The sequence below is a fragment of the Engraulis encrasicolus genome, chromosome 22 (genome assembly GCF_034702125.1).
Source record: "Engraulis encrasicolus isolate BLACKSEA-1 chromosome 22, IST_EnEncr_1.0, whole genome shotgun sequence".
Lineage (NCBI taxonomy): Eukaryota > Metazoa > Chordata > Actinopteri > Clupeiformes > Engraulidae > Engraulis > Engraulis encrasicolus.
The window spans coordinates 49,986,340-50,006,660 of NC_085878.1; the positions used below are offsets into that span (position 1 = coordinate 49,986,340).

At 42.6% G+C, this 20,321-nt stretch overlaps 2 protein-coding genes across 2 annotated transcripts in view; one reads left to right on the plus strand and one right to left on the minus strand.

Annotated features, from left to right (window-relative positions):
* The first annotated feature begins 497 nt into the window (after nucleotides 1-497).
* On the plus strand, nucleotides 498-12,628 carry ctso (cathepsin O). Its single transcript, XM_063188594.1, has 8 exons — nucleotides 498-1,011; nucleotides 3,105-3,213; nucleotides 3,494-3,639; nucleotides 5,040-5,207; nucleotides 7,935-8,056; nucleotides 10,007-10,170; nucleotides 11,209-11,301; nucleotides 12,404-12,628. The coding sequence occupies exons 1-8, from the start codon at nucleotides 817-819 to the stop codon at nucleotides 12,436-12,438; spliced, it is 1,032 nt and encodes a 343-aa protein (XP_063044664.1). The 5' UTR covers nucleotides 498-816; the 3' UTR covers nucleotides 12,439-12,628.
* A 1,119-nt stretch (nucleotides 12,629-13,747) lies between these two features.
* The window catches only part of tdo2a (tryptophan 2,3-dioxygenase a), a 9,074-nt gene continuing 2,500 nt past the window's right edge, over nucleotides 13,748-20,321 (minus strand). Inside the window, exons 4-12 of the mRNA XM_063188593.1 lie at nucleotides 19,874-19,944; nucleotides 19,243-19,370; nucleotides 18,769-18,955; nucleotides 17,932-18,039; nucleotides 16,801-16,912; nucleotides 16,429-16,486; nucleotides 15,719-15,798; nucleotides 15,162-15,252; nucleotides 13,748-14,627 (exon numbers count right to left, since the gene is read on the minus strand). Of these exons, the coding sequence (XP_063044663.1) occupies nucleotides 14,444-14,627; nucleotides 15,162-15,252; nucleotides 15,719-15,798; nucleotides 16,429-16,486; nucleotides 16,801-16,912; nucleotides 17,932-18,039; nucleotides 18,769-18,955; nucleotides 19,243-19,370; nucleotides 19,874-19,944 (1,019 nt within the window). The 3' untranslated portion in view covers nucleotides 13,748-14,443. The remainder of the gene's footprint in view (nucleotides 14,628-15,161; nucleotides 15,253-15,718; nucleotides 15,799-16,428; nucleotides 16,487-16,800; nucleotides 16,913-17,931; nucleotides 18,040-18,768; nucleotides 18,956-19,242; nucleotides 19,371-19,873; nucleotides 19,945-20,321) is intronic.

Below are 20,321 nucleotides of genomic sequence, written 5' to 3' on the forward strand. Positions count from 1 at the left end.
AAAGCTGACAGAATGGTCTTTCCCAGAAGCCATTTCGGAGGTACAACCCCGCCCCTTTTTACGGCGAGCATCGCCGCTTTTCCTCCAGTTGCTTAGTAACACTGGCCGGGGTGGGGGCATGAGATGTGAAAGAGGGCAGGGATGAGTAATCTGGTCCAGACTTTCTATAAAGGACTTTTGCCGCCTTCACGGGCTCGGGACCTCTTGAGACAGCTGACGACACTGCTCACGTGACAGCCAAGTTCTGGACTTTGGCACATGAACGCCACTGATCCCGGAACAATCGGAAATCATGCGTGTTTTGTTTTGGTTCTCTTTTCTTTTTTTTCACCTCCACTTGAGCCTCCACACCCACGACATATCATTTTAGCTGAAGTAAGCCAAATTAAACAGTCAGAGACCAGCATTGCTGTCATATATGCATCTGCAATTGAATGACATCAACTGGTGTTGTTGATAGTGATTACAAGACGATATTTTAGCTTTCATGATACTGTTTACATGTCAGTTGCATGCATGGGCGCCATGTTGATGATGCGTGTGTCGTCACACAAAACACAAGCTCGGGAACTCGTTGTTCTATACTTCCGCCAGAGATCAACCTCGATAATTATCGATCTGACATTGCGTCACCAAATGTTCACTCCCACTTTCCCGAGGTTTTAGGTCGGCTTTCTGGGGATTCTCGACTTTTTGAACGAGGTATTTGATCTACCAGTGCAATGACTATATCATCACAGTGGTCACTGCAGTCATCAGAGTAGTAGTATCAGATCCTCGTACCTTTCTGCTATTCAAAATTGATGCTGTAGATAAATGGAGAGACTTGTCGTTTTAGTTTTGCTTTTGTATCAGAGACTAGATGTCACCACAGCATTCCACCTGTCCCTGGGAGAACACGAAGGGACTGAATCCAAATATAACGCGTCCACTGAGTTTGCGTTATTCAAGGAGAGATTCCAGAGCAAGTACAGTCCAGAGGAATTTTTACGACGTGCAATCAATTTTGAAGTAAGACAGTATTTTAATTACAAAATGTAGGCTTTTGGATGGCACAGTGCATTGCCTGTGTAGCCTACGATATGGGGTTGCTAACTTGCTAGCTTACGCTGGCAAACAAGTCCCTAACTAGTTCTAGGTCACGCTCTTTTAGGAAAATTTAACTAGGGGCACTACAGATAAAAACCCAACATCTATCGAGTATCGTTTCTTTCTTTCCCACTCAAGTTAGCAGCTCACTGTTGTTGTAGAGTGCTGCCAGGCGCATGCAGTGGTTTTACTTTGTGAGTGAGACTGGTTTCAGGGAATGCGGAGGACGAGGTACTTAATTTGGGACGTTTGTACCAATCTGTATTGTGTAGCTTATCTTTCTTTGAACATCACTTTGATCGAAAAGCTTTTAGAACTACCCCCCTTATCGAGAGACTTTAAGATCTTCGCCCATGAGGGACTCAACTTCCGCATCGGCTTGTTTGTTTGTACTCAATCCGCGCGACGCTCTATATGCTTTCTGCGCATGTGCATTATTCATCCAGCCCCAACATTCCCTCTCCCTCTCCCTCTCACTGACACACACACACACACACACACACACACACACACACACACACACACACACACACACACACACACACACACACACACACACACACACACACACACACACACACACACTAATAAATGCTCAATGTTCAAGGAAGTAGAAGTGCGGCTTTGGCCGCCGTATGTGGATTTATGTGTGTGCAAATAGCTGTTAATGTGCAGAAACATAGCCATCTGTGTTACTATGCATACTACATCTGTCACAATAATACAACTCAGCATGTATGTACAAATAAACCTAAAACAAAAAAAACATGAACTGTGGAGCGCCTAACCCATTGGTCAGTGGTGTAGTCTACTTTTTTAAGGTGGGTATACTGTATATTTGAGCATTATTTGAAGTGGGTATACTGTACTGTATATATTTGTACCTGTACAATCCTGTGCTATTCAAAACAATGGATCAATTTTAAGTGGGTATACTATAATCCCTAAAATTTAGAAGTGGGTATACTCCGTATACCCTCGTTCTACGTAGACTACACCACTGCCATTGGTGTTAGCGGTCCCCCTCGCCGTTCCAGGTTTCGGGTTCTGGTGGGGCAACTCTACTAAATGGCCAGTTACTCTTCTTTTCAAAAATACCCGTTAACTTACTGTTATCCATCCATTACTGATCCAGCCATGGGCCCACCCATCTCTTCCTTAGTCCATAAAACCTTTCTTGACCCTGTCTTGACTTGTACAGGTATATCTTGTTGAGTGTTTTATTTTTTTAAATACTTTATTGTGTCAGACATAGTAAACATTTGACATTCTTTGTCTGATTAATCACATACACATTTTTGTTCACCCTGTGAGTGGGTCAAAGAAAAAAACAAACCTTGAAATCATTGACATCTCAGAGAGAAGGGAAAAAGCAACAAAGGGGAAGGAAAAAAAAACAACATAAAATTAGGATTCATAGTAATACTGTTGGTCCATTCAGCCAAGCTCATACACAATGTAGAGATCCGTTGTCTTTTCCCATTTGGTTATTTAAAAATAGATAGACCCAAAAATAAATAAATAAGGCAAAGTATGCATATCAAATCTTGGCTTTGTTGCAGCTACACTGTACACCCCCCCCCCCCCCCTTCCAAACGCTCGCTCACTCACTCACTCACTCACTCACTCACTCACTCACTGATATACACACACACACACACACACACACACACACACACACACACACACACACACACACACACACTCGTCTAGGCAATTTGAAGAGCCTCGTTAGGACTTTTTTTTAAAGATGAGCTTACTTGCACACCAGGGTCAGGTGTTTGTTCTCCTAAGATCCTACCCTCTCTCATTACACAAATATTACAAGGAATGCTTAACTAAATACAGTATGTTTTGTTTTCATGTTCCTAAAATCTGAAGCTGGAAAATATGCATAAAACTTGGTCAAAACACCCAATAATTCTGCGCTCAGTGTGTAATGTATTTGAGTGGCTGGATTATGGATGGATTATTCTCACAACAGCTGACATGCTGTACATTTTCTATCCCTGTAGAATTCCCTCAAGAGGCACACAGTTCTAAACGCACCTTCTGAGCACCGAAACTGCTCAGCCAGATATGGTGTCAATCAGTTTTCCCACCTTTCCCCCCAGGAGTTCAGAGGTAAGTGCCCTAGCCTGGCAAGCCAGATTCAATCATTTAATGAACAAGAGCATGATGAACTTGATGCCATACACGTCACATGATTTCATTTGTTCCAAACTCATGGCAGGACATGCCATGCCCGGGCCGGATCTGGTCCATGGGCTGCCATTTTGAGACCACTGCTGTACTGTATAAATACCAACCCAGCTTTATGGAATACTCCCCAGGTAGCCAGTCTACTAATTGTTGTGAAGTAACCTCTGTCCTATTTGATTTTACTTCCCTCTTGTACCACCAGAGTTGTACCTAAATGCCCAGGCTGAGCCAGTCGCTCAGTATTATAACAGTAGACAAAACCAGACCCGCCATGTTGGGAGAGAGCTGCCCACCCGCTTTGACTGGCGCGATGAGGGGAAAGTCGGCCCGGTGCAGAATCAGGGATCAGTAAGTACTTTACCCTGTTGAATGTTTGGACTTTTCTTCTCTAGGGGCCTTCATACAGTTTTTCACACACCTTACCTGCCATCCCAGATCTATTCGAGATGAACCAATATACTGTAGTAGCCTAGGTCACTGATCAAAAAAAGCTAATAAAAAAACAAATAAAAACCTGCTATATTTCACAGCAACTTATTTATTTACAACATTTCAGTTAAAGAAATTTGTATAGGTTTTGTCAAGTAAGGGGAACTCACACACCTTGTTGTATGCCGATGCAATAGTGTCCTTTTATTGCATGTTTCGAAAATAAAAAAGTGCTACCCAAGTGAACAGTGCAAACGTTTCGGTCCCATTCAGACCATTCTCTTTGCACTGAGGATGGTCTGAATGGGACCGAAACGTTTGCACTGTTCACTTGGGTAGCACTTTTTTATTTTCGAAACATGCAATAAAAGGACACTATTGCATCGGCATACAAGGTGTGCGAGTTCCCCTTACTTGATCCTATAGTTAACCTGTTGGAACCTACGCACCCACCCGGCATCAAGAGAAAAGGCGCGGTACCTCCCTTTGAAAGAACATTTATAGGTTTTGTCAGAAATACACTTGCAGAAATGGGCTATTGCAATATTACATCACAATTCACATGCAAATGTTCTTGTTGCCAAGAGTTATTTTGTACATAACTTACACGTAGCAATCTGTAGCAGGATAACAATAGTACACTGTTAGAAACAACGTTCAACCACTGTCTGATAGTACATCAGTGGGATCTCAAGTCTAAACACTGCTACCTTAAAAATTAGCTTGGACGCCATCTAGTGGTATAGAATAGCATGGTAGCTCATTGGATGGTATTGATTTTTAGCTACCCTGTACAGCAAATTGATTGTATGCAGGGGTGGAGATATAGGGAGGGCGAGCAGGGCATTTGCCCCTGGGCCCAGGGCACTCTTGCATTGGTGGTGAAGGCCCAATTATGACCTTGGCAGGCCATATGGGGTGCCCTATAAGTGTTTTGCCCTGGGGCCCTCTGTGCAATTGTTCCGCAACTGATTGTATGTACATGTATGTATGTATGTATGTATGTATGTATGTATGTATGTATGTATGTATGTATGTATGTATGTATGTATGTATGTATGTATGTATGTATGTATGTATGTATGTATGTATGTATGCATGTATTCGCAGAGCTCTAATATTCCTGTAGGGTGACTATGTAAGCTCTAGGTATATTGTTTGTGGTAAAGTCTTGGTGATTGGTTAAAAAGGCAGCCCTGAACTGAATTCACAGGGATTGGTTGAAGTTCACAAATTCCTGGAGGGTCTGCATAATGCAGTGCATACATACAGTTTCTGAACTTCCTGTTTCTTCTCTCTTCTTCTCTGCCTGACTGCAGTGTGGGGGATGCTGGGCCTTTAGCATTGTTGGGGCGATAGAATCAGCCCAGGCCAAAGATGGCGGCTCCTTGGAGGAGCTGAGTGTGCAGCAGGTCATCGACTGCTCTTACAAGGACCAGGGCTGCGATGGAGGCTCCACCATACGGGCCCTTGGCTGGCTTAGGGAGGTACGGGACACGTTCAGTTGTGCTCTACAGTTAATATCAGTGTTTCCCAACCGGGGGTATGTGTACCACTAAGGGTACGTGAGCACACTGCAGGGGCTACTTGGAGAAATGTAATTTTAGCAAATGCATGGAGCATAGTCACACTGTGATAGAGAAAGTGTATAGAATATGAGATGGGGGGTACAGTACTCTCACGGGGTACATGAGACAAGAAAGGTTGGGAAACACTGCTCTATACAGTGAGTCAAATATGTATTGATCCCTTGCTGATTTTTCCGGTTTGCCCACTAATAAAGACATGATCAGTCTATAAATTTAATGATAATATGTATTCAAACATGGAGAGACAGAATATCAAAAAGAAATTCCAGAAAATAACTTCAAATAATATATTTTAATTGATTTGTATTTAATTTAGGCAAATAAGTATTTGACCCCTCTAGCTAAAGAAGATAAAGTGCTTTGTGGCAAAGCCCTAGTTGTCTAGCACTGAGGTCAGATGCTTCTTTTAGTTGATGACAATGTTTGTGCATATAGTAGAAAAGATTTCTGCCCATTTTTCTTTGCAGATTATCTCTAAAACATTAATAGTTTGTGGCTGTAGCTTGGCAAATGGGACGTTGAGTTCCCTCCATAGAATTACTATAGGGTTAATATTTGGAGACTGTCTAGGCCACTTCACGACTTTAATATGCTTCTTCTTGAGCTACTCCTTCGTTGCTTTGACTGTATGTTGTGTATTATTGTCATGTTGGGAGATCCAAAAATGGCCCACCTTCAGTGTAGTGGTGGAGGGAAGGACGTTTGTGCTCAGGATTGCACATTACATGTCTCCCGCCATCCAATCGTTGACGATGTGAAGTCTGCCTTGGCCAGACAAACACCATCAAACCATAATGATACAACTTTCATGCATGATGGTGAGGAGGGTATTCTTGGGATCATAGACAGCAGTTCTCTTTCTCAAAACACATTTGGATTGTGTTAATGCCAAACAGCTTGATTTTGGATTCATCTGACTATAGCACCTCCTTATCATATCCTAAACCAGTGCCACTCAGCACCCGCGACACTGGCACACACACTCTGGTTGTGTCCAAAACTATTTGAATATTGGTCCAAGGTTTTTGACATCCTGTCCAATGTATTAGAACAAACAATTGATCCATCTCCACTTACTGCGTTGTTTGGTGTTCTCCCATTTACAATGTCCATATCTTTGTATAAGGCTGAGTTTATTGCATTTATCACTCTAGTAGCAAGGCGTCTCATTTTGCTGAGGTGGAAGTCTCCTAATGCCCCTTCATTCAGTTCCCTGATTAAAGATATCCTTTATTTCATGAAAATAGAAAAAATTAGAAGCAGTATGAAGGGCTCTACCCGCAAGTTCACAAAAACATGGGGATACTTGTCAGATTACATTGACGAGTTGAATCTCCCCTCTGTGACAGACTAGAACTGTGAGCACATCTTTTCAGACTACAGTGGTAACATATTTTGTTAAGGTGGCAGGTCTATGTGTATGTCTTGTGTAATGTTTTTCTTTATTTTTATTTTTTTTATTATTTTTTTTTCTCTCTGTTTCTCTCTTTGGCTGTTTGTTTCTGTTTATTTTGTGTTTGATTGTGTACTGTATATGGGTGGGGGGTTGGGGGGGTCTAGTTTGTTCTTTATGCCTTGTTATAGCTAATGTGTGATAATATTCCCATATTGTGTAACTTTTACATTATGGACATTCAATATCCTAAACCTTTGTTATTACACTTAAAAAATCAATAAAGAAACCTTTGAAAAAAATATCCTAAACCAGTCTGATGTTCGTTGGCAAACCTCAGGTGGGACTGCACAGGTTCCTTCTGAAGTAGAGGTACCATGTGTGCACTACAGGATTTTAAACCTCTGTGGCATTAAGTGCTATCAGTAGTTTTCTCAATGATTTTGGTCCCAGTAGCTTTGATATCATTGCCTAGTGCATCCCGTACAGGTCTAGGGTGCTTTCCTTTTGTTCTCATGATTATCAAATCCCTACAAAAGGTCAAATCTTGTATAGAACCCCAGACAGGCGGATGGATAGTCATTTTGTATTCCATACATTTTGGAAGAAATGCATCAACAGTTGGGTGATTAATACCCAGTCTCTGTCTTGTGGCTTTGTAGCCCATTTAATCTTTGTTCAGGTCTAAAATCTTGTCACTGATATCATTGGACCACTCTTTGGTCTTTCCCATGCTGGTGAGGTTGGGGTGGAACTGATTGACTCATACTATGGACTGATTCTGCTGATTCAATATGTCTTTTATGCATGTTAGTATGTACAGTTGTCTTTAATTCAGATGACAAGTTGATCGAAAGTGCCCATCTGGTCTGTGGTCCCGGAACTGTTATCAGTTGGCAGGGGATCAATTACTTATTTTGCTTGATGAAATTGAAATACATTAATATATATTCTCTTAAGTTAATTTCTGGATTTTCATTTTGATATTCTGTCTCTCCATATTAGAATACATATTAGAATAACATTTATTGACTGATCATGTCTTTGTTAGTAGGCCAACTAACAAAATCAGCAAGGGATCAAATACTTATTGGGCTCACTGTATATCTCTGTGTGCGTGCGTGCCAGCGTGTCAAAATTAATGGAATTCAACGGACAAGGTTTTCACAGTATATTCTGCCTTCCTGCCTGCCTTTCTCTTTGTTCCTTACATTTGCTCTTTGTCTCTACAGACCCAGGTGAAGCTGGTGAAGAAGTCTCACTATCCATATAAGGGAACATCTGGAATTTGCCATTATTTTGATCATTCAGAGTATGGCGTTTCAGTCACCAATTTTGAGGCCTATGATTTCAGGTATGGGCTGGTTAGTGATGCTCAGAATAACCCCCCTGCACATGTCACAAATGAGACACTGTCTTTAGGATCTGGGAAACATGCTTGCCGAAAGCAGCTGACAAGTTGCAAATTAAAATTAAAAACATACATTAAAACGCAATACAATTAAAATAAATCACCATTAACCATGGTCTCAAAACACTTGTGAAACAAAACGTGAAATTAAAAAAGCATAAAAATGAAATTATAAATAGATTCAAGAAAATAGTAGGATCATCAATCAACATGTTAAAATAAGTTAACTGAGCTTAATATAAAATAAAAAGATTAACGATTAGATACATTTGGTACTATGTACACTATATAAAAATAATGATTTGTTTTGTCCTGTGCATTCGTAGGATGCTATAAGTGGCACATTCAAACTTTATTATTTATACTCATGACCAGGATTCTAAATTAACAACAGCCAACCAGCCAAATGCTGGTGACATTTCAGTTTGACTGGTAAAAGATACACATTTTGATAGAATTTTCAGGAAAATCAAATGATCTAAAATGCATTCTTAACAGAGAAAGATTTCTTAACATTTTACTTTATATAGAACTTTTTGGGTTTTTTTCATGTGGTAGGTGCATTAAGAATGTATTTTAACTATTATCATGCAGATTCAATGGAAAATGCAATGGCAAATGTACTTCACTCATTAGCATTCATTCTGTTTGGTTCACAGTGCATGACCAAGTACCGGGTATGACCTATTTCTCTCTGTATTCGGAGAAACGTGTACATATGTGCATGCGTGTGTGCGTGCATGTCAGCTTGTGCTTCAATGTGTCTGCCTGCATTTCTATGACTGAATCCCACACAGCCTCAGTGCCATGTCAGCTGTGGTGGTATTGAAAGTCAAGGTTGAATAGGGAGTGCAATGGGTTCAGGACACACAGACAGACGGGCGAGGGGCAGACAGTGCACTGACCTACAGGACGTGTTGCACCAGTTCAGGGCAAAAGTCGTGTGTGTGTGTGTGTGTGTGTGTGTGTGTGTGTGTGTGTGTGTGTGTGTGTGTGTGTGTGTGTGTGTGTGTGTGTGTGTGTGTGTGTGTGTGTGTGTGTGTGTGTGTGTGTGTGTGTGTGTGTGTGTGTGTGTGTGTGTGGCTTCAGTCAGTGATCAATCGAATTGTGCACATCTTGAGTTCGCTTAACAACTTGTAAATGCTGTGTGTGTGTGTGTGTGTGTGTGTGGGTGGCTTCAGTCAGTGATCAATCGAATTGTGCACATCTTGAGTTCGCTTAAAGGGGCATTCCACCGGTAAAGACATGAATTTGTATTGAAAGTGGGTCATATATGTAGTAGAATAGTACCATAAATTTCTAATTTGGTGCCTTCTTGGCCGAGAAAAGGCAGAAAATGACTTTTTAGTGCTTGTGGATTTGTGACAACAATCCCTATAATGCATTGTAATGCTCAAGTTCCACAGGCCACACCCAGGCTGCTCTGCCAGTGACTTACTGGAGCCTCAATGCCAGTGATTTCAAAATCACTGGCACACTGATCTGTGATAGGTCTGTTAGCGCATTAGGTCCAACCCCCTATGGGCGGGGTTAAAAGGGTGGGGAAAAGGCTGGTAGTCTCAACAGAAATCCACTTCTCTTACACTTCCTCCTACAATGATGCAAAATGACGATTTTTACATCATTGTAAAAGGAAGAGTTAAGAGGTGAATACGGATTTCTCCTGTCTCAGGGGGAATTGAGAGAGTGTTGCACGACCATTCAAAAGTATGACTGGGTGTGTAGCAATGGAAAGCCTAATGCAAATGGGTGGAGAGTCCCTTTAACAACTTGTAAATGACGTGTGTGTGTGTGTGTGTGTGTGTGTGTGTGTGTGTGTGTGTGTGTGTGTGTGTGTGTGTGTGTGTGTGTGTGTGTGTGTGTGTGTGTGTGTGTGTGTGTGTGCATATTCAGTGAAGAGGAGGAGCTGATGAAACAGTGGCTGGTGGACTACGGGCCTCTGGTGGTTACCGTGGACGCCGTCAGCTGGCAGGACTACCTGGGTGGCATCATCCAGCACCACTGCTCCAGCCACTATGCCAACCACGCAGTACAAGTCATCGGATACGACACCACGGGTACACACACAAACACACACACGCACACACAAGTCATGCAGCGCGACACACTGGATACATCACGACAGGTACACACATTAGACACTACAGACACATACTACGGCAATCACCCAGTGCAAGTCACTGAATAGGACACACACACACACACACACACACACACACACACACACACACACACACACACACACACACACACACACACACACACACACATTATACGTCATACAGAAAGCACAGGTCACTAATTACAACATGCAGACAAAAACACACACGCACACCATTTCACATCGACAATACAAGTCACACCAGTCCCACAGAATACCGTATAACTGGCTATGATACCTCTGACTGGCTATGATGCCGCAGGTACAGACAGACAGACAGACAGACAGACAGACAGACAGACAGACAGACAGACAGACAGACAGACAGACAGACAGACAGACAGACAGACAGACAGACAGACAGACAGACAGACAGACAGACAGACAGACACCCAGTTAAACATTATGCATGTCACACAAATATTATGCTGTAGATGGTTAGCTGTGATACCACACAATATGCCAGTTATGCTGTACAAGGCGGGCTGATGGTTGTGTGTTGATTAAAAAGAATACCTTTGTTGTAACTGTAAGCATACAGTACAAATCAAATAATGGACATTATAATTTAACTGTAACTTGTTGTTACTCATGTTAACATAGCCCGGGGCCCCATAGGCTACAAGTTGCTCAGGGTCCCCCTGGAAGGCAAATTTCACAACGAAATTCCATAGATAATGTCATAATTACAAGCTAAGAATGAAAGATAACATGTCTGCTTGCTGTGGAGAGTATTAACAAGATTTAAAACTGCACTCAACATTCCAGATTCATTTAGCAATATTGCATCTTGTCACAGTCTGCAATTTTAAACTTTTGGCCAATCGGGGTAATCCCTGGCAGGTCTGGGCCCCACCGCTGCAGCCATATCTAGCCTGTGCGTTAATCCGGCCCAGATTGTGTGAAATTGTACGCTTGTGTGTTGGTTTCCTAGGTGATGTGCCATATTGGATCGTACGGAACTCCTGGGGCGCTTCCTGGGGTATCGACGGCTACGTACACATTAGAATCGGCAGCAACCTGTGTGGTGAGTCATACTTCGCGTCAGCAGCAATTACGCCACTAAATAGTGAAGTAGTGCTAAGGAATAGTTTCAAAACAACAATATGAATTTGGATCCGTATGGCTGTGAGACGTGTCGGTGGGAGTGTGAAGTCTGTATGTTGTATTTGGCTGTGTTGATAATCAGACTGAATGTTGGTATTTACTTTGATCTTCACCTGGAAATTGATGGATGCACCATCACCCCATCCCCTGAAGTACGTAACCTGGGTGTCATCTTGGATTCATCACTTTCACTTCACTCCCACATCAAAAAAGTCACCAAATCGGCATTCTATCATCTCCGAAACATCTCCAGACTCAGGCCTTCACTCTCTAAGACAGTTACGGAGACGCTCACCCACTCCTTCATCTCCTCCCGTCTGGACTACTGCAATGCCATCCTGCTTGGTCTACCCAACAAGGCCCTAGACAGACTGCAATATGTCCAGAACTCTGCTGCCAGGATCATAACAGGCACTAGACCCTGGCAGCACATCACCCCCATACTTAAGCAGCCTCACTGGCTCCCCATCAAGTCACGCATTACCTACAAAGTCCTCCTCCTAACCTTCAAGTCCCTCCATGGTCTGGCACCCAACTACCTCACAGACCTCCTTCACCCCTATGACCCCTCAAGATCCCTGCGGTCCTCTTCCAAGGGCCAGCTGATCGTCCCTCATACCAGGCTCAAGGCCACTAGTGACAGAGCCTTCCATGTTGCTGCTCCTATTCTTTGGAACAATCTGCCCGACCACATCCAGAATGCCCCTTCACTGGCCATGTTTAAGCAACACCTTAAGACACACCTCTTCCTGGAGGCTTATGGCTGCTAGTTCCACAAGCACTTTCACTTACATGCATTCACACACACGCTCACACACTGACTCGCACACACACTCACACTTTCCTACACGATACTCTGTGAAGCGACCTTGGGTGTTTTGAAAGGCGCTATATAAAACGAAAGTATTATTATTATTATTATTATTATTATTAAGCAGACATGCAGTACATAGTTACATAGTGACAGCTGCTTGTGTGTGCGTGTGTGCGTGCGTGCGTGCGTGCGTGCGTGTGGTCCACAGGTATTGCAGACACGGTGGCAGCGGTGTTTGTGTGATGAGCACAAGTGCTTCAGGAGATCCAAGGGGCATGAGGCCAGCGACTTGGAACTTCATCAAAGGGACCTAAAGTCACACTACCAGGCCTAGTACCATGTTGACCAGGACAGAACACAGATAAGGATGGCAGCAGTGTGTGTGTGTGTGTGTGTGTGTGTGTGTGTGTGTGTGTGTGTGTGTGTGTGTGTGTGTGTGTGTGTGTGTGTGTGTGTGTGTGTGTGTGTGTGTGTGTGTGTGTGTGTGTGTGTGTGTGTGCGTGTGCGTGTGCGTGTGCGTGTGTGTGTTTGTGTTTGTGTGTACCATATTGACCGCTAAAGGGAAGAGATAAGAATGGAAGCAAGTGTGTGTTTTCCTCTCTGTAGATAATCATGAACCATTAACCTGAGTCTCACCTGATGCATGTAGTTCTGTGTTGCTCCACACAATTATCTGAGACGGCTCTAACGGAGATGTATATCCGAAAACGAGGTTTATCCGGTGGGGAGACGAGCGAAAACATCTGTTGAATGTGAGGACCAAGGTGGAACTACTTTCATCTGGCGAGAGTCAGCTTAATGATGAGCCATCACACTTGTTTATTAATGTGTTTTTTTTTTTTAAATCAGCATAATACATCATTTAATGTAACACACTGTGATATTTTATTTTTGTACTGAAATAAAACTAATCCAAATCTGAAACGGTTTAATTGTTGAATTACTTTCATGTTTTGCATCCAATCCGGTGCTACTGTAGAGCATTTTGCACTTATTAACAAGGATTCATTACATATCTCCAGGTTATTCCACCAGGATAGATAGTAAAAAATAAGAATGTGGCCCTTTACAGTAGGCTATCTTACAAAGTATTTCATAATCTATTGTTTTAAATCAGTGATTCTCAAAGTGTGGTCCGAGGACCACTAGTGGTCCGCGACGCGGCTCAGGTGGTCCGTATGTGGATTTCTAATTTTCTAAGACAAGCTAGCAGTAGGCTATATTTGTAACATTATTACAAAGATAAGCATAGCTGAAGTCTTATTTTCATCACAATAACCACATAATACATGTGAGTAAAAAATAAGTGATCTGCATTGAAATTAGCAGTGTCAAATTAGCACCCGTCAACTGTCAATTCGGTTGACAGGTGGTCCCTGAACATTTTTGGGGGGACAAAGTGGTCCTCGGTCTGAAAAAGTTTGAGAATCACTGTTTTAAATGTATGTTCATACTGATTCTCATAACCATTCTCATATCCAAGTCCATATGTTTCACATACACATGTAATGTGAAAGCCAATGTAAAGTACACAAAGTAACAAAATAGCAACTTGCATTTACACCAAAAACTTTATATTTTGGCACCAAAATCACGTCATAATCATAAGTCAGTTCTCTGTACAGAAATCGTATAATAACTATTTATCCTACATTTAGTCATTGATTTACATATTACTTCACAGTATTTACAAACGGTTAGGTCCAGTTTGCAAGGACATGCTATTTTGATGAAATTCAGAATCAGAATTTTGGTTCAAAGCGTGTGTGCGCGTACACACGCACACACACACACACACACACACACACACACGCACACACACACACACACGTCTGATTCTCCAAATCTATTGGACAGGTTATTGCTAATTGCTAATGCAGTGTGGTGTGGTAGGTGTCACCAATTTGTTCCCACCACAGCAAGTGCCACTTCCTACTGAGTTAACTCTCTCACACACTGCCTCTAGGTAAAGTCTTTCCTGCTGCGGCAGATGCTACCACAGCAGGTGTCCTCTCTCACACACACACACACATACTTTCTGTGCCACTAATACACACACACACATTCTGTGCCACTAATACACACACACACACACACACTCCGACTGTGTCTTTAGTCAGAAATGCTGATGCTGCAGCAGGAGCTGTCACAGCGGGTGTCACCACACACATACTGTGTCTCTTCAGAGCACATACACACACACACACACAGTCTGTATGTCGAGTACACAGACACTGGAAATGTGTGTCTAGTCCGAGTCCTCGCTGCTGCTGCTGCTGCTGTTGCCACTGCTGGTGCAGTAGGAGCTGTCCCAGCAGGTGTCTGCAGTGAAGAGGAAGGTGTGCTCCGTGGGGTTGAGCTTGGGCACCCAATCACGCGGCACCAGGAAGGTGGCCAGGTTAAACAGGTCCACAAACACCTTGTAGCGGTCACTGCCAGCACACACACACACACACAGTAAATCATTATGAACCAGAGGTGTCAAAAGTAGAAGCAAATTCATGATGCAAGTACAACACTATTATGTGATATTATCTTACGGCAAACACACTTACTCAAAAAACAAACCATTCATCTGGTTATGAATAATTAGGGCTTACATCTCGAATCAGAAAACATTTTAGTCAAAAATAAGACAATAGCCTATTTTTGTTAATCTCCCTATGTAGCTGTCATTGCCACATTGCAACTCTTCAAACCTGGGGTGAGTTTCTCAAAAGAGCTGTTAGCCTGTTAGCAACTTTGGTAGTTGCCAATGGGAAAATGCACTGAAAACAACAAAGTAGCCAACGTAGTAAGCAACTTTGGTTTCGAGAAACTCACCCTGATCTGAAAATGGAGACGGGATTAAGCCTGTGTGTGTGTGTGCGTGCGTGCGTGCGTGCGTGCGTGCGTGCGTGCGTGCGTGCGTGCGTGCGTGTGTGTGTGTGTGTGTGTGTGTTTTAAAGATGAACTCTTCATTGTACCTGACGGTGGAGCGCAGGTAGTGATACCCAGATGAGCCGCCTGTTCCCGCCTTACTTCCGATCATCCTGTGCACCATGCAGACGTGGTTGTCTAGGAATGTATGGATTTACAGTATTATTAGCTAATGTATTCTTCTTGCATACATAAAAACTAACAAACAAAATGGTAAACAGACTGTAATCTTGATGTACCCGAGTACATAATATTTTGCAGAGGTGTTATGGAAACTAACTGAGCCACTGGTGAGCTAAGACAAATTGTGTGCTGCCCACGTAGACATTTAAATAAATTAGCAACTTTTCAGCCAAGAGACACAAACTTGCCTAGTCATTGTATGAAAGTGCATCAGCCATTGCAACAGTGTTTTTTTTTCGAGTGGTTCATTTCAGGAACCTACAACTCCACTTTGTTAAGCAGTTGTTTTGTTCTACAGTACATCCATATGTACATTCAGGAAACAAAGACCAATGAATGATTCATGAATTTATGGATATTGATGGCTAATGTGTTTGTGTCATCGTTCAAGAGTGGCTGGCGTGACACGTGAGACACCTACATCTCCACTTGGTCATGAGGGTGTCGATGTCCATAAGCGAGGTGAGGAGCTGGAAGGGCACCTGGAAACGAGGTTCCTCTCTAAACACACACGCACACACACACACACACACACACACACACACACACACACACACACACACACACACACACACACACACACACACACACACACACACACACGGATGAAGAGTTCTTAATATACGTAGGTTCAAACCCATATGCTGACATGTACAGCATAAACAGGTAAGGAATGACTGAATGATGAGATGGAGTTTCAAAGTAGAGGTTTGAACAGGTGCACAATAAATATTGAAGTGCATCTCACTTACAGTAAGAGAGTAGGACTAGATGTGTATGGGTTGTCAGGTGGAATAATTACAGGTACACTAGAGGTTTGGAACAGTTGTGGCGTGCATGAGGGATGGCCATGCCATGGGTTAGGTTTGAGGTGGAGTGAGAAGAACTTTTCAAAGTGCGTCATCATTTTATGGGCACACGGGCATCAACATTTTAGGTGTGACACATGGATGTGACTGTGCAGACTTAAACAATTTACAGCATGATTTTGGTGACCAACAGCTGCGCCTTAAAGTTTACAGTGTTATGGTAACACTACGAGCATAGGAACAACACCACGAGTGTTGAATTCAACTCTCTAAGTGTTTAAGAAGCACTGAAAATGTACTGTAGGAAAGGAGTGTGTCTTACCTGTAGAAGTAGATCATGAGTGCTCCTTTCAAAGCTTTATATGACAGTCGCCTCTCACCTACAAACAGCAAGTTACATTGCTTAGAGAATAGCAAACTGCAGACAAGGAACTAAATACACAGACAAAGGAGATGGAAGGAGTATGATTTATTTGGTGATGACAGACAGACTGTGACGTGACTGAGACAGACTGTGTCTCTCACACATTATTTGTGTGTGTGTGTGTGTGTGTGTGTGTGTGTGTGTGTGTGTGTGTGTGTGTGTGTGTGTGTGTGTGTGTGTGTGTGTGTGTGTGTGTGTGTGTGTGTGTGTGTGTGTGTGCGCGTGTGTGCACGTGTGTGCGCGTGCATGCGTGTGTGTGTGTGTCCTTGCCTTTACTCATAAGGTGATCGTGTCGTTTCTCGTCAAACAGGGATGAGAGTACCTCCCTCTGCTTGATGAACTCTTCCATCTGCTCCTCTTTGTCCCCTGACGGTGGCTTGCTCTGCTCAAGACACAACACCAGAGTTGACAAACTTTAGTCATCAGCCTGCCAACCACCAGAGGGGGCATTCTAAGAAGGTGGACCAGTACCACTACACCAGATATTCTTTAAGTATAGAGATAGGCCAACATAATAGGCTTCTATGGGAACCTAACGTGACCAGGTTCCGGTCTGCCTAAAGGGGCGTGTCATAATGCTCCTAGCATTGAATAGAACAGTCCTCAGGTCTGCCTAGGTCTGCCTAAAGGGGGATTTCCCCCCCAATAATAGAACCCGGAAACAATGGGCCAATGGAACCTCTCTCTCTACTCTCTCTGACTACACTGCTCCCTCAGGGCTGCCCCCTTGCATGCAACTTGTGTGCTGAGGAGTGCTGTGTAACAAGGACAATGTGAGTGTCCCAGGAGGGCTGTCTTTCACTTTCGCATCAGAGCTGACCTTACAACACAATAACGTGACCTTTCCCTGACTGCACAAATCCAGAGCTGATTGTGGGTGATCTTATCTTACCTGATCAGCATAGAGAGAGTGGTACCAATATGTAGATTATTCGCATGAATATGAATGAATTAATTTATTTATTTATCAAAGGTGCACTGTGTAAGACTGCTCATTGAAATGGTGTTGCCTATTGCCAAATTTGATCTTTTCATGAATATTTACTAAATAATAAACCAATATTACTAGTATGACAAAAGTACAGTAAGTTTTGCAACTAAAATGTTTATTTCTGGAAATTCAAAATGGCAGGCCATGGAGAAGATCCCCCTTTTCATGTATGAAAAGTGCAATTTCCCCAACCATAATGAATACTAAAAAATGATGGTGATGGTAAGTACTCATGAAAAAGGTAACATTTGTGACATTCTGGTAACATTCAGGAAATAAACTGCTAAGAATATTACACAGTGCACCTTTAATGCATTAATTAATAATAACTAATACCTATCGGCATGATCAGTAATGACCATCTTGAAGTGAATACAACACATGCTTGGAGAGGAAAGTGGATGTCAGACCTCTATTTTTTCTTTTTCCCTTTTCAGCCCTTCTTCAATGTTGACTTGCAGTTTCCCCCAGAAGTTGAATCCACCCTCCTCGAGGCCCGGGGTACGCTCTAGCCATTTCTGCAACACAAAGCAACTTGGTAAGTAAGTAGCCTATCCTAACAGTACAGCTTTCGTTTCTTGAAACAATATCTCATTTAGAAGTCTTGCTGACTATCTATTTGATGCGAACGGTTTTCCATCCGTTTCAAACAATCCCAATATTTTTTAGGGCTGACCATTTTTGTTAGAGAGCTATTCAATTGTTTAAATGACCAATGAGCATTGTTATTTGGTTTGATTGACAGTTGAAATTATTTTAGAATTATTTTGATTGACAGTCAAATGCAACCATGGTCTCAGCGCTTGTTCTCAGCATTGCTAAGGTATGAATCCTGAAATATAGAGATCGATCAATCGCGAATGCTTCACTGTTTGAATACAGTCAGAGGTGTCAAAAGTAAAAGTAAAAGTATATTTGTGGGGTAATTACAACACTAGCACATGATATTACATAACTATTACACTAATGACTCCATTGTACCTGATGAGATAGATAGACTGTGTTGTTACTGAAAAACACAGAAAACCTAACATGGACCCACCACAAACTTGATCCAACCACTGCAGAATTGGCTGATCGTAAGACATGTACACGGGTCTACTGGTTACTCGGATAAGTTACTTGTATTGGATGGAAACTGTGTTTCTTTTTTAACTTTTACTTTTGACACCTCTGAATACAGTAGAAGTCTGCTCTCCATACATAGGTCAGTGGTGCAATACATGTGTGCAGTTGGCCAGCAGTACCTCCACCAGCTGTAACAGAGTGGGCTCCTGTTCTGAGTGGAGGAGGACTGTGCTGTCCTGGCCTTTGAAGTTGTCTCGGTAGTGGCGACGGTTATATGGGACACGCAGGTTGTCAGGGACGCCAATCTTGTTCTCCAGCAGACGAAACTGCAGGCTCTGGAACCCTGAGGCGGGTGACAGGTACTCTCTGTAGTATGGACACACACACACACACATGCATGCACGCACGCACACACACACAAACACACACACAAACACACAGCACACTGTGAATGTACTATACGTCAAAGTCAGAGCATACGGTATTATGAATAAGTTGATAAACAAGCTCGATATACAATGTAATGGGGACCCAATTCTGGGCTTTCCTTCTCCCTGGGCCGCACATGTACACACACAAGCCAAAAATGTTTGCCCACTAACATGCCCATTTGCAACACTAACCATCTTTCACATCAATACTGTGTCAATTACCTGAAGTCAAAGAAGTCTAAGGCTGTCATGGTCTCCAGAACAGCAAACTGGTCCACAAGTAGCCTAAAGATCATGACAATCCGGTGGGTGCGTGTGGTCACCTTCAGCATGTTACGCTCATCCCGCACCTGTAGATACAGTACATTGTTTATTTTGCAGTGTTAAATTAACACTTTAAAGGTGCACTGTGCAATATTTTTGCAGTTTCTTTCCAGAATCCACACTGCCCATTCTTAAATATTACATTTTTCATAAATACTGACCACTGCCATCAAATTCTGAATATTCATTATGACTGGGGAAAAATGCACTGTTCATACATGAAAGTATAGTCTGGCAATGCACCATTGGCAGAGCTCTGTAACCAGTGGTTGGCATTTAAACCAGTTCAAACTGCATACATACGTAGCCTCATATTATGTGCTAGTGGAAGTGTTGAACTGCTAGTGCTAGGGCTTGTTTCAACCGCTAGTGGAATGCTGTAATAGTTGCTGAAATAACCATTGCCATTCTGCTAACTGATTACCTGCACACACCATTCCCCCAAACCTCCAACATCTCTATGACATACTGCACTTCACCTCCTCCTCTCTAGATGTTGGAATTGAACATGCATACAGTTTCTACTCACGTGTCCATTCATGAAGATCTGCCTGACTGAGTCCAGTTCCCATAAGATCTGTTTGAACCACAGCTCATAGGCTTTACCCAGGAGGGAGAGGGGAGAGAAGTCAAGTCTGTTACATCAGTTCACACGTAACTATAGCATGAATGTGTCCACATTTAGCCACAAATTGTGAACCCAAGAGCTTACTGTGGATACTAAGTGGGCTTTCTGGCTGCAAAATACATCTCCGATGATGAATTCTGGTACTGTTTCACAGGTGTTACCATTTTATGGGCATACATTTTAGATGGACACGTGGATGTGAGTCGAGCATGACACAGACTTAAATGAATTCTGATATAACTGTGAGGAGAGAAATTGTGCATGCACATACCTAAACCGTATTGGACGAAAGAAGTAAAAAAGTGACAGAGGCGGTCATTTCACACATATACAGTACACTATGTGTGAC

Coding starts and splice junctions, on each gene's coding strand:
- ctso (XM_063188594.1), top strand. CDS start 817: ATGGAGAGACTTGTCGTTTTAGTTTTGCTTTTGTATCAGAGACTAGAT. Junction 3,214..3,493: donor TTCCCCCCAGGAGTTCAGAG/GTAAGTGCCCTA, acceptor TTGTACCACCAG/AGTTGTACCTAAATGCCCAG. Junction 5,208..7,934: donor CCCTTGGCTGGCTTAGGGAG/GTACGGGACACG, acceptor TTGTCTCTACAG/ACCCAGGTGAAGCTGGTGAA.